This window comes from Corvus moneduloides, chromosome 1, assembly GCF_009650955.1.
Source record: "Corvus moneduloides isolate bCorMon1 chromosome 1, bCorMon1.pri, whole genome shotgun sequence".
Taxonomy (NCBI): domain Eukaryota; kingdom Metazoa; phylum Chordata; class Aves; order Passeriformes; family Corvidae; genus Corvus; species Corvus moneduloides.
Window position 1 is genome coordinate 110,425,322 of NC_045476.1, and position 14,252 is coordinate 110,439,573.

General features: G+C 38.8%; 1 protein-coding gene and 1 long non-coding RNA gene across 3 annotated transcripts in view; one reads left to right on the plus strand and one right to left on the minus strand.

The window, feature by feature from the left end:
- The first annotated feature begins 66 nt into the window (after nt 1-66).
- Nucleotides 67-1,823, plus strand: LOC116450056. The gene is made up of 2 exons (XR_004242646.1): nt 67-118; nt 648-1,823. It is a non-coding gene; the product is annotated as an uncharacterized LOC116450056 (long non-coding RNA).
- Nucleotides 1,824-1,929: 106 nt separating this feature from the next.
- Nucleotides 1,930-14,252, minus strand: part of ANKRD12 (ankyrin repeat domain 12) — a 59,595-nt gene continuing 47,272 nt past the window's right edge. For both annotated transcript variants that reach the window (XM_032122049.1, XM_032122057.1), the window contains 4 exons: nt 8,373-8,471; nt 6,074-6,217; nt 3,516-3,611; nt 1,930-3,203 (listed from right to left, as the gene is read on the minus strand). In XM_032122049.1, the coding sequence (XP_031977940.1) occupies nt 3,018-3,203; nt 3,516-3,611; nt 6,074-6,217; nt 8,373-8,471 (525 nt within the window). In that variant the 3' untranslated portion in view covers nt 1,930-3,017. The remainder of the gene's footprint in view (nt 3,204-3,515; nt 3,612-6,073; nt 6,218-8,372; nt 8,472-14,252) is intronic.

Here is a 14,252-nt window from a genome sequence, read left to right on the forward strand (position 1 = left end):
GCGGGCGGCGGCTGCGCGGAGCCGGGCGGGAGGAGGAGGAGGAGGAGGAGGAGGCGGAGGCAGGGGCCGGTGGATGGGAGCTGCCGCCGGACCGTGCCTAGCGGGACGGGACTGGGGGGTAAGGCCAGGAGACTGCATCCGGAGGGGCTTCTTCAGGGGAGGACGGCGGAACATTCCCCCGCAAGCCGAGTGCGAGCAGAGAGAAACTCGGGGGTCCTGTGGGCAGGACAGGCAGCCCGGGGAAGCCGGGGCGGGAGGAGCGGGCAGGGCGGGAGAAAGGGAACCGTGGGGCAGCGCCGCTGGAAGCGCCAGCGGGAAACGCGATTAACTTCCCCGAAAGTTGAGAAGGTGCAGGCGCCCGGGGGAGGGCAGGGGCCGCCTCCGATGGGAAGGGACTCCGGGCTTCCGGACAGCCTCTCCCAGGACCACGGCTGGGCGGCGGCTTTATCCTCCCACGTGCCAAGCTCCAAGGAACCAAGGTAACAAGTTTGGTCCCTAGAAGAAAAACACAGGAGGATCCTGGCTCGGTACCCAGAAACTCAGAGCAGCCCTCGGGCTACCCAGGAGACAGCTAGACCCCGGCGAGGGAAGCAGGGCCATTGCGCCAACGAGTTACTACCGTATTGCGTCTCATCCCTTCTTCCCAGCTCCCGCCGCTCTGTTGGGGGAAATCCACAGCACGGTGTCCTTGAACAACACGAGGCATCATACCACAGAGTAAACTCGGGGAAGAAAAAAAAAAAAGAAAAAAAAAGGAAAAAAGACCACAACAAATATCAGAGAAGCCAAGAGATCATTATCTGTGGGACTGAAATATGTGGAGCAATAAAACTTTTACTAAGAAGTTGCAATTGAAAAAACTCGGTTACACAGACCCTGACACCGGAAAACCTTCTCTCCTTACAAAAAAGACACAGGCTAATGCTAAGAAACATCTGTCTTCAGCTATCCTTACAAGATACTGCCAAAATATTTTTCTTGTCTCCTGCATCCCAAGTATTTTTGTCACACACTTCTTTTCTAACACAGCCAAGACTTCTGCAGCCCAGTTTATCTTTTCTGTTCTGTTTGCTAGGCTCTTAATTACCTCATCCTTCTCCGCTTCCAGCCATGGCTGTTACTTTTTACTACTCTAGTAAGTATCTGACAGAAGTAACTTGTACCCACTTACTAGTTAACACCTTGCAACTTTATCCGTATCTCCTCATCTTTTCAAGCATATAATACAGATTTCTGCAGCATTTCAAGATTTTACAGCTACGTTGTCGCTTTTTCCTCAACAGTTTCAATTCTGAACGAGGTCAGGAAGATATTGCTGCAATAAAAGCAGGAACAACTTCTCCTTCTGCAGATACCTAACAAATTAAAAGTGAAAAAAAGTTACAGGGCAGGAACTACATACTAATTGGTATTACCGTGCTTGAGTTACTATTTATTCTAAACTGGCACTAGCAGTGATGTGCAGACGGAAGGAGCCTGCTGTCCACAGTGTCTCTTGTTCACTGCCCATTTGGCCTCTGCGCCAGGAAATGCCCCCTGGACATTCACAAAAGCACAAGGAATAAGTTCCCTGCGGTAGCTCACCTGAAAAATCCATTCAAACCAAGGATTTTATATCTCTTACTCTGAGTAACCAGGTCTCCTGCCCAAGCCCCATTTCTTTCAGAAATAATTTCACAGACATCAGATCCCAACCATTCTTGAATAATTTATGGCCTGGAGGGTAACAAATCTTTTTCATGAATATCTGTAACCTCCTACTAATAAATAATTAACTGTCTCCTCATTAACAGTACTAAGAATAAAAAAAGCATTACATTTCACAACATGGGGAATTTTTTTTAACTTTTCCATTGAGCCTCCTTAGATATTCCAGGAATGCTAAGGTTTGATGTACCAAGTGTTCCAATATTAAGAAATTCCAACTAATAACATGACCAATAAAATTTATTAAATATTATATTTACAACTATTTACATATCCCTTCCATAGATTAATATTAAAATAGACAATATACAATTTAAGAATTTTAATTCAAAGGCATTTTGTTGGAAAAAATAGGCTCTACTACGAGACCACCATATAAGAGCAAAAGGGTTTTTTTTGTCTTACACAAAAATATTTTCAGTATAGGAAGTCATAGGTATGGCATTACAACAGCAGACTAATATGAAGTATGATTTTGTAAATATTACAATAGTTTAGGTATCAGTTATTAAAGGGAAGGAGTTCAGAGTCCTGTGGAGCATGCAATACAGTTCAATCCTTTTACAGTTATGGTGATGAAACACGCAGCTAAATCAAACGCATGCCATACAAAAAGGAACTGCCAACCAGGAACACACTACACTTAATAAAAACGACAACTTTGGCCCAATAAACATTAGACAAAAACAATTTTACAGTTAAAATATCTATTTTATACAGGTTTGAACATTAATTACAAGACTATTTACATTTGCACAATATGTATAAAATAAATTATTTAAAAATGAAGACAATATTACATCTTTTTCCAAAAAGAAATCTGTACAGTAATTTACAAAACATAATAAGATTAATTGACTATTTTCCTCCAAATCTTACATTTTCTTCCACAGGCTCTCATCATTTTTCTGTGGGAGTTCAACTGTTACAGGAGTTTCATAATACAAAGCTTTATAGCAGATTTTAAGTATAATTTGCTTTTTGGTGGATGTTTTAGTTATTAACAGCTTCCAGCGCTGTCAACTCACCAGGTTTTGTCATCTTTTTCAGCAATAAGCTCTAAAGCTACAGGCAATTTTAAAATACAGATAACAGCAGTTACTGCAAATCCAGACTTAAAGTTCGCATCCATCTTCTGTGTTTGAGCAAGAGTCTGTGCCACACTTCTCTGTAGGAACACCTGAATTATTGAGAAAGGTGGTATTCCACAGAATTAAGTGCTCTGTCTCAAAAGAAAAATACCTTTGTGCATCACTGCACCTCAGTCTCTAGCTGTCCACGGGGAGGGGCGAGCCAGACGGTGCTGGTTGTCATATGGGCGTCAATTCAAAGTCGTCATTAACATCAACAAGAGGAACATAAAACTCCTGGATTTCATAAATGCTGATAGATTTGTACGTAGCAGGATCAAGCTCTTGCAGTTTAAGCTGCCACTCCAGTCTCTGCACTGCATTCAGCGCTGCTGCTTCATGCTGCTGCCTCATCAAAAGGCACGTCTGGTTTGAAATTGAGAAAGAAGTTATTGAAATATTTGAAAAAAATATTATTGCAACAAGTTTGAACAGAGGAAATACGTCTAACAGCCTCCCTGGTGATAGTAAGTAATTCCCCCAGCGTGTATTTAGAAACGTGCAGACTATGCCGTTACACTACATGGCAACAAAAGTTAGTTTTTTTTAATACTGATAGACCTTCCTTTCTGTTACCTCCACAACAGCCCATGATACCGCACACAAATCTACTATTTATTAATCTCATCTTCATTAGATTTGTTTGTTTTTTTAAAGTGGAAAGACAAAGGAATGTACCTTTAATTTGTCAAACTTATCATCAACGTCCTGTAGCCATGACATGAACTGCCTTGCATTAAATCGGTCCCTCACCGATGTTTTGCTGTCATCAGTCTGCAAAAACCAAAAATTTATTCCAACTTGATAATTCAATCTTAAACATCCTTTAAAACACAAAACCTCCTCTGTGGGACATAAACAATCCCACAAACACTACTTCTGACAGAGAAACAGATTCAAAGTACAAAGGTATATAAAAGTAGAAATGTTGACCAACACTTCCACTGCAAATCAGCTGCTCACTAAAAATGGGTATTTTCAGATTTCCTCAAGCTATTTACTGTGCTCTGGTTCTGAAATTTAGAGTGGGAGGCTTAAAGATTTATACCTTAAAGTCTTAACTAATAAAAGGCAGATCCTTCCACAAAATTACTGTCTCTCTTTTTAATCTTTAAAATTTAAAATTAAATCAATATCCCTCAGGGAAAAGTAAAAACATTAATAAAGGAAAACTTAAGCAGCCTGATTTAACCAACTACACAAGTATTGAATGCAATAAAAAACCCTCTTTTTTACCATCACAATCCCCAAAAGGAGATTAAAACAAAGTGAGCAGACCTGTCTTACGTCCTGCTTAATGAAATAGCTGGTTTTTTTTAAAATTCCAACTATTTCGTAAGAATTTGGAATGTCACATCTGCCCACTGTGATAAACTAGATATACTCTATACATAGTCCTAAAGCCAGACTATGCCAATATAACATTTAAATAATAACCACTAAATACAGCAAGCTGTTGTTACTCTCTTAGGGAGAAGACACTGCAGGAATTTGTACACTGTAGCAGCAGGAACAAAAAGAAGCCCAATCAAATGTGCAAAGATTGGCCTTTCTAGAGAACAAAATCAGTATTTGCTAATGGCAGAATGCATTACAAGACAGTATTTTCTAATGCATCTACATTCTTCCCATTAAACAAATTTAAATCAAACCATCAAGCTGGTAGTATAAAACACTGAATTCAATTGCATTAAAAATTTATTTAATAATTTGCTCAGCATTATATGTAATGTAGTTTCCTAAGAAAAATTACCACAGACTGAAACACAAAGCTGTTGAAGTAGTGAGGGGAAAGGAGAGGCATTTTATTACTGCTCTTGTTATTATATAGATGGTCAAAAAAAAAGGCAATACTTGGGGAGCACACCCAACACCTCGACTTCTCCCCCAGAAAAGATTCCTTTTGTTTCACAAAATTCAAATACAGAATCAGCTCACTTAAAATGAACTGTAAAATGTTAACTACAAAAATGCAGTTAAAGGCACAACTCATGTACTTCTCATTTCTAAAAAGCTCAAGGCCTATAAATCAGGGCAGAAATAAAACAAAGGACTTTGGAAGAGAAAAATCTTGGTTTTGCTCCATCAGTTAGATTTACTAAGGAAATGATGGTTTAAAAATTTATCTGTATGAAGCTTAAAATGAGACAACAATACAGTCTCCATAAACTATCATCTGCTCAATCACCTCACTGGGCATAGCTCTAGTTTTTTAAAGACTGGGAAAAATGTAGTAACTGACTGAAGAAACAATGAAAGTTGTAATAATTCTATAAGGAGCTCCAGAACTAATGGAAAATCTCCCATATGTTGGAAATGTATGTGTTTCATTTTAAAATGCCCAGCATCCAATGCATCTGCACTTGTTACACCCAAAACATCAACAATTCCTCCTTTCATTATGTGCTGCTCAGAGTCACTGAAGCAGGTGTCAAATGCTGGTTCCATGTCTGTTAGTTGGAAAAACTGTCCACAAAATACTGACACCATGAGATTATTTTCTCTTAGAGGTACAGCTGCAGCCAACTTTTGAGGGATAGTCCACACAACATACACAGATTGTGAAGCACATTGCTTATTTTGTGTTTTAATCAGGACTAAATACCCACATTGAACACGTAAATAACATGGCACAAGAAAATCATGAAGTCATGAGCCTGAAGTCATTTTGAAAAAAGTTATTTCTTCTGGTAGCATTCAACATTTCACTGTTGCTCATCTATTTTTTATGGAACAGTTCTAGTGACTGCCTTACACAGAGGAGGAAAGTATAATGTGGATATGTCCACAAAACATTTCCAAATTTCATAAACCAATTTCATCACTTCCCACACTACTGCATTCCAATTATTTGGATTACTGATAGAAATGATCTTCTATGCTGGTAATTTCTTTGTTCATGTTTAAGCTATATTTGTAAACTTCAAAAACACATTCTGTTTATGACTAAAAACTGTTTTTATAACAAAATCAGCAGAAGAATGTCCTTATTTTATCCATCTCGTAATTCCTGGAGGTGAAACAAAACCAGACACAATACAAAACAGAAAAATGATATATCCTCCTATTACTGTACACCCATTTGGGCCCCAATATAAGTAACAACCTATAGGGAGCAAAATCTTCATTCCAAGCAAATCAATGACAATTTTGCTATGGGAACAGATTTCTCTCTGAATGCTTGAGTCAGGCTAGCCAGACCTTTTTGTCTGAAGCTATGAAGGACAAATCTTTACCTGAGCATCCAGAGGCACGTTGTACACCTCAGCATCCAGCAGCACAGTGCAGGCACTGAAGGGCAGAGTTTGATTAGCCAAGGTCCTCGCTGCTCGGTAGTGAACACGTAGAACCTCTTGCTCATTAGAGACAATAAGCTTTTCCTAATTAAGATACCAACATATAAATAAACATTTAGTAAGTCAAGCATTCATAAAAATGCCCACAAATTTAAAAATTTCTTTCTAGGGCTTACACTTTTGAACAGTGTGAGAAATGGGCTGCTGAATGTAGGAAGGGTTGCTCTTCTAATCAAATTCAAAATTTCAATTCAATGATGCAAAGCGTGTCCCATGGATGTCAGAACTGAAAACACCTTCTGCTTAGCCCCAGCCTCCACTGATGGCTGAATGTTCCCACTTACTGAGGCAAGTTCTAGTTAATGAGAGTGGTGAAAGATGAAAGGTAGAAGGAGCACAGGGTTGGGATATAGGTTTGTGAGTGTTGACTGTATGAAGACTTTTACTCTAGGCACAATGGCCAAGCAAAATGCAGCAGAAAGATCATTTGCAGGATAATTTTTTTAAAACAACATGCAGTAACTCTCTAAATTCACAGCTGCATAGATATTCTTTCCTAAACTGAGACAAGAAAAATGTAACTCACTTGACAAAGCTTGACTTACAGTTGTATAAAGTGGATTTCATTTGAAAATGAGAAAAAAGCCTACATGACCAAAATAACTATAAATATGCATAATTTTTAAAGACATAGAATAATATTTGTATGTGTTTACTGCTCTGCAATATAATAGCTCTAATTTTTATCAGAATAAAAGAAGGTGGATTAAAACATTATCTTGTATTTCCTGTTTTTCAGAAAACAGGAAAAGGAGCACCTTTCCTTTGGTTAGAATCATAGACTCTGGGTTGGAAGGGACCTTAAAGACCATCTTGTTCCAATCCCCGTGCTGTGGTCAAGAACACCTCCAACTAGACCAGGCTGCTCAGGGCCCCACACAGCCTGGCCTTGAACACTGCCAGGGAATGGGGCATCCACAGCTTCCCTGGGCAACCTGTTCCAGTGCCTCACCACCCTCACAGTGAGGAATTTCTTCCTAATATCTAATCTAAATCTCTCCTCCTTTGGTTTACAACTGTATCTCCCCTTGTCCTAACACTATTTGCCTGTGTTAAAAGTCACTTTCCCTCTTTTATATAAGCCCCTTTAAACATGGAAATGCCCCAATGAGGTCTCCCTGGAGCCTACTCTTCTCCAGGCTGAACAGCCCCCGCTCTCTCAGCCTGTCTCCACAGGAGAGGCGGTCCAGCCCTCTGAGCATGTTTGTGGCCCTCCTGTGGACTCACTCCAACAGGTCCATGCCCCTCGTCTGCTGGGGACCCCAGAGTTGGATGCAGCACTGCAGGTGGGGTCTCACCAGAGCGGAGCAGAGGGACAGAATCACCTCCCTCACCATGGCCATCATATTTTTAGCTGCAACTGATTTATTTTCAGTCAGAACTTGAACCATGTTTACAGTCTTTGTGCTTATTTTATACCTAGCTTTACACACTGAAATACTAAATTCCAGTAAAACCCCTCCCTCAGCTGGGTTTGTTAAGTCACACTGAAACTGTCAGTTGAAAAAGCATCACACTGGGTTTGATGAGGCAGCTCTTTGTATAACTACGTGGAAATCCACAAGACACATCCCTGTCAGAAAGGGGTCCTGCCTGTGCCCACAAGCAATCTGGTTCACAATACTGGCATCTAAAGCTAGGTTACCAAGGAAAAAGGGCAACTTAAAAATGAAGAATACTCCTAAACCAGGAATATTTTCTCTATTTCTGTGCTGAAACTCAGTGATGCCTACAGATGTAGTTCTAATATAATTTTAGGCAGTTTCTGAGCTGAATATTGCAAAACATGTTTTAATCTTAGAGCCACACGTCTTCCCTCTATACAGAATTTACCATGTCTTCAATTCTTTTAACTCAGTCAATCTGGTTCTGAAGTCTACAACAATCATTACCTTTCCAAACTACAGTGTGAAGCTTCCTTCCCACTGCCTCTAGGATAAATCAGGGACACAACTCAGCAGCTTTTTCCTGTTAATTGCTCCATCTTACCAACTTCAGCATTTTGCTAACAACTGTCCAAACAATTTTTTCCCCTGTTACAAGTTCCAATTCATAAATTTGGATAGAAAGAAGATTAGAAGTACTTCTGAACACTGTTGGATTCAAAAAAATGTAGTCTGTTCATTGAAAAACATCCTAAAGCTTAAATTTGGGAAATAAAAAAATAAATTAGTCTCACCCTTTCAATACTGTGCTGTAAACGTAGTTTCATCCTTACAACCTCCTGTTGTTTAAATAGTTCCTTAAGCGGGTCCGACAGTGAGGGAGGTGGTGTAATCTGTGGAAAAAGTTTTATAGATAGTATAGTGAATATGTATTTAACATGTTTAGCATTGCTTATGTGATCTATTAAAAATGACCCAAGAAACAATAAGCAAGGCATTTTTTTAAGAAAAGTATGAGTGTTTTTACTTTCCATTAACTACGTGAACTTAATGTGTTTGCAATAAAAGGTTTTAAGGATTCCATACCATAAAATTAATAAACCCAAGCGAAAATGGCATTCCAAGCTGTTTAGTGCCTTTAACCAGTCATTATCAGCATTCCATGGCTGTTCTTTTTAAAAGGCTATACTGTAGAATATAGTAAGAATACAACTTGCTTTCAGTTTTAAAGAGTCATTAAAGCACAGCTGTTCGTTTTGAGAAGATAAAAACTGCCTAGCAAAATGCAAGAGCAAAGCAAAAAAAAAAGTATTGCTAAAAAAACCCCAAACCACTTGATATATTTATACAGAAGCAACAGCATTTTATACTGCACAAAAGATAACCAACCATACTCCTAATCTTGCAATCATGCAGAACACAGGCAAGCACAAAAAGTAGACTAGAGCCCCAGACAGTGGCTTCAAAAAGTGTTTCTTCCTGACAGTTATTCAAGTAAGTTTTTAAAAAAAACTTACTCCTTAAAAGAAAATAATTTAAAAAAATCAAATAGACTTGAGTGACGTATCAATGCTGTTACTGATTTGCTATACTATAAGCATTTTGCATCTTTAGTCAATTATAGTAAACAACCAGAATTACTGCCTGGTCTAAGCTGTATGACAAACACTGACAAAGCACCTGGAGCCCTCCTGGCAACTGCAGAAATGAGATGCTTCTGAGAAGTAACTAATAAACACCTTGGGAGTTTTAAGGCTCCACCCAAAGTTTACTTTTCTTTATGCCAGTTCTGTCTGACAACTCAGCATGGGTTTTAGCAATTTTAGCAATCTAAGAGCATTGATACTGCTTTGGAAAGACCCATTCCAACGACACAAAACACTACCTACTACCATTGATACTCAAAAATCACAGCTCAAATACATACCTGCAGTTAGTACACCCTACCCTGTACCTAACACAAACATAAATAATTCTTTTCAATAAAATAGATCCTTCAACTGTCAAGAAGTAATAAATCCATTACGGCAATACAGACACACTGTAGATTAAACCAGATTATTAGTCTCAATCTTGCACCTATACATTCCAGTTAACAAAGTGATTTATCTACCAGATATGCTTGAATTATTATTGTACCGGAAAATTATTTCAGAACAATTTTTTCCCCAACGGGAAGTTAGCCAATGTCTTTGGAATTAAAGAATATAATGAATAACTAATTGCAGTTCATTCCTTAAATTATTATATGGTAAAAAATGACATTCAACTCCTTCACATTTCAAACTAGGAACAGGATACACTCCACTTTTCTTAGTGAAAACAGTTTGGCTCTCAAACCAGTAATGTTTATGACATATGCCATTTTGTGCAAAACATCAGTATTAAAAACAAATATACCCCCTATAGTCTAGTTTTTCCCGAAAACTTTGCATTCATGGTACAGTACAACAGTGCTGTCAGAGTCTTTCAGTAAAATAAGACAAGATGCTTGTAAATAGTATCAAGCTTTAATTTTAATAAACTCAAAACATCTCCAAAAATCTCCGTTCTTTTGCTTACAGAGAAGCATCCAGAGTAAGAAGCAAGACAGAGAAGCTGTCTATAAATAATCTCTGGGTTTATGCACCTACATTTTCCAGAAATAAAAATTTCAAAGTTGGCAAGCATTCATATAAGCTGAACAATTTCACAGAATGGCCTGGGCAGGAAGAGACCTTAGGGATCATCTAGTTCCAAGTCCTCTGCCATGTGCAGGGATGCCACCCACTAGACCAGGTTACTCAGGGCCCCATCCAACCTGGCAGTGAACACTTCCAGGGATGGGGCATCCACAGCTTCTTTTGCCAACCTGTTCCCATGCCTCACCACCCTCATAGTAAAGAATTTTTTCCTAATCACTGATCTAAACCTGCCCTCTCTCAGTTTGAAGCCATTCACCCTTGTCCTGACACTACAATTCAAATACTGTAAAATATTTCCCTTAAATTCACAGATGGTTTAGTTTTGCAACACAAGTAAGAATCAACACAGTAGAAAAAACCTGACAAGGAGTTGATCATCTAGACAGCAGACTTGTGTGGACTTTTATTTAAATGTGTAGGACTCTTGTTTCAGCAGGTTATGTTCAGCCCTGAACACAGACTATGCTCAGACTCGTGCGACACTGACAGGTTTCAGTGACCAAAGCCATCCCTACTGCCACTGGATACATCCATAAACTCTTCATTCCCACCCAGCCCAGCACGGCCTGCCAAAATGTACAGCTAAATACAGGGCTAGCTTTGGTTACAGTTGTTTATGGAATGATCATTTTTTTCTTCTCTTCTTGGAAACTTGGGAAGAGTGATCCTCAGATGCTTAAGAGTCTGAACACAGGATTTGGGTAGTCGCACACCACCTGCTGGAAATCCCAGCTTGTGAACCAGCACTGGATTCAGACAAGGGAAATGGGTTTCTTTGAGACCAGAAAGTCTAACTTAGAAGTTTTGAGGCAGGAATAGCCAGAGGAGCCTCTCAGACCTTCTAGTCAAAGAGACTGTTACTAAAGAGAACACAAAAACTGTGTAGGGAAAATACAAATACGTAAGTTGGACTTGAAGAACAGAGCATGAAACTGAACACCACAAAAAAAAGGTGCCCTCTGTTTTTTGTAAAACCAAGTATCAAACTAGTTTCTTAAGGGCCCACACTCCATACAGGAGAGGGAAACAAAGGGGCCCTGCCTGCTTCAGAGAGTTCTCTGTTCCCAGTCTTGAGAAATGACTCAGAAAATCCAGAGAGAACTCAGCCTTGTGCCTCTGCTCCACCTCACTTGGAGCCAGCCACTAGAACAGGTCTGATTGGCAAGAGCTCAGGTTCAAGACATGCGCTCCTCATCTCCAACACATCAAAATCGATCAGCAGCTTTCCTTCAAAACACCTGCAACAAGAGCAACAACTCTTCACTGTATAAACCTTCAATTCCCATTTGTGCCTGCTACAGACCTCCCACTCTTCTACATCATCCAAACCACCGGCCTGCTCTAATGCTCCATTTCATGCATTTTGAAAACAAGTTTCTGGTAATACCCCTACAATCAGATTTTACCACTTGAGTTTCTACAGCAATACCAGGGAGACAGGGCAGAATCCCTTTTACTAGAAACACATCTGCTAGATACCCAGTGGAGTCTAGCAGTGAAATCATCCTGGTACCTCCTCTCAGGGGACAATACAGATAAAGATGACTGGACCCTGTAGAACATACAGATGGAACGAACAATCTGAAAGGCAGCAGAGCCAAGTACAGTTTAAATTTACTCTGTTAGAAGATTCAGATTTGTTTCCTTCTATTTTGAACTGACCGGATGTCTCCTACCTTATGTTTTGTATTTGCACTGGTGAGAGGGAAGCCACAATTCATACGTGAACACCCTCACAGCCTTAGGTGATCTGGGCTATAAATTACAGTAGATAAACAAGGCTGTGGAAATAAAGTTTTAGCACACCATCTCCTGGTTCCCACCTACAGCATGTTTGAAGTTCATCAGATAAACTACAGTGAATCATTAAAATTCCAATGCAGAGAACAGCATGTTACACCAACCATTCAGAGTCTCAGAGCTAAATATTATGGTCTTCGTGCAGACCTATACAAAGGGATATCTGTAACACAGGAATAATTAAAGAAAGAGTATCTACTTTCTATGCAAATTGATGAGGCATAAATTGGGTTAACAGAGAATCATTAGAGAATCAAAGGAAAAACTGTAAAACAAACTTGATAAAAAGGTAATTTTACAGTTGCTTATTAAATTGCACATTATAGGCGTAACAACACGTTATTAGTATTTCACCATTTCAGAGAGACTAGGCACAGGCTTTATTTTCACTTTGTTGGACAATGTATACAGTAAACAAACACTTATTTTTGAGAATGAAATGATCCTTGGCTTAGCAATACTCATTTCTATGGTATTTGTAACAGGAATTATTATGATCGTGATTTTCAATGGTGACAAAATAAAATTATTAAACTGTGTACACAAGCAAACTCTGCTGATAAGTTAAACCTGAACTACTACTAATTTTTTTAACAATATCTTTTTTTCTGACAGGAAACATGAAAACTTTAATCAAAATTGTACATTTACACAAGTGACAGTAATTAAATAAAGCACTTAGTCGCACTGGAGATTTTTCAGACAAACAAAACAGAATTTCTCGGAGTATCTCCTTATTTAGAACAAAACTCATGCTTTTTCTTACACTTTAATTCTAATGAAAATAACCACCAATTCCTAAAAATTTATTTTGGCTTCTCAGAATTTATCTTCTTCCTTTTTGCTTCTAGCAGCCTGGAATAAAAAGTTCCACCTGTTCTCTCTAGAATACTGACAGGATCATCAAAGTATATACAAAACAATTAACTGTTTAAAATATCATTACCATCAGAACATGTATGTGTAGGGAATCAAACCAGAAATCTAAATGAGACAAAAATCAGTAACTGTAACCCTTCAATTACATATTTACCTTTTTATCAACTTTATTAAAAGAGGGTTTTCTTTTCAACAGTTAATTAAAAGCCATTGAGAATAGGAAGCACACATCCATCTCTGATATTTTCTGAACCTCTTACCCAAGATTTTGCCCTCCAATACCTAAATTTATTTTCATTAACGGCAGAGTCCCTATTATACACGGCAATAGAGACTAGAAGGAATTATAAGGCAGTGCTTTAACATCAAGTCAGTAACTCTGCCTTCCTTACGGTGCCTACACACATTGCCATTTATGATAGGGAACTGAATTCTATTGCTCAGGTAGGAGATGGACCGGGGAAAAACATATGCCATGCTTCTCTACTTTCCACTTATCCCAAATTAAGCACTGAAGTGTGATGCCAAAGCAGTAAGCTGTAGCTTGGAAACAGTATGTACTTGACTAGCAGCAGCTACACAACAAACAAACAAACAAACACGAACTATGCCTGCAGTGATAAAGATGTTACAGAAGCTGCAACAGCTACTGAGAAAGATTTGTAGATTTGGGAAGGCTGACAGCCTGGTATATTGTGGCAAAGCTTGTCCCTGGTTCACTTACAGACCAAGTAAAAGGGTCATCTTACCCACATCCTTCCTCAGACTATAACTGGCCTACTAATTCCAAAAAATGAGAATAAACAGCTTATAGAGGGAATTATGACCACCTGTGTGATAAAGCAAACATTTTTAAATTTACACATTAAATTTCTATTCATTGCTTCATCAAAAAATCTTCAACTCTACTGGAAAAAAGCTAAAGCTTTTTTACAGTCAAGTAAGGGTGAGTTATCTTAGACAAGCTGACATAATAACTTGTCCATTCAGAAATGGAGAGCTTAGAACTAAACAAGTGTCTCTGCACTACAGACGGTCTTCAGTAAAAAGGAAAAAAACCCTTGACATTATTTAATAAAACAATGAACACTTTAGATGGATTATAAAAGCCAGGACACAGCAGATAGCACCTGCTCATTTTGAGATAGCTGGCAGGCACTCTCCAACTTAAAACGTTTGGTGATGGACTTAGTATTTTGAAGCACTGCACATCCACCCCCCTCCAAATGAAACAGCTTTGACTAACTAGTTCTAACAAAATTATTGACAGCAGAAATTCAGAGAAGCTCTCAATAACTGACTTCTGAAAGA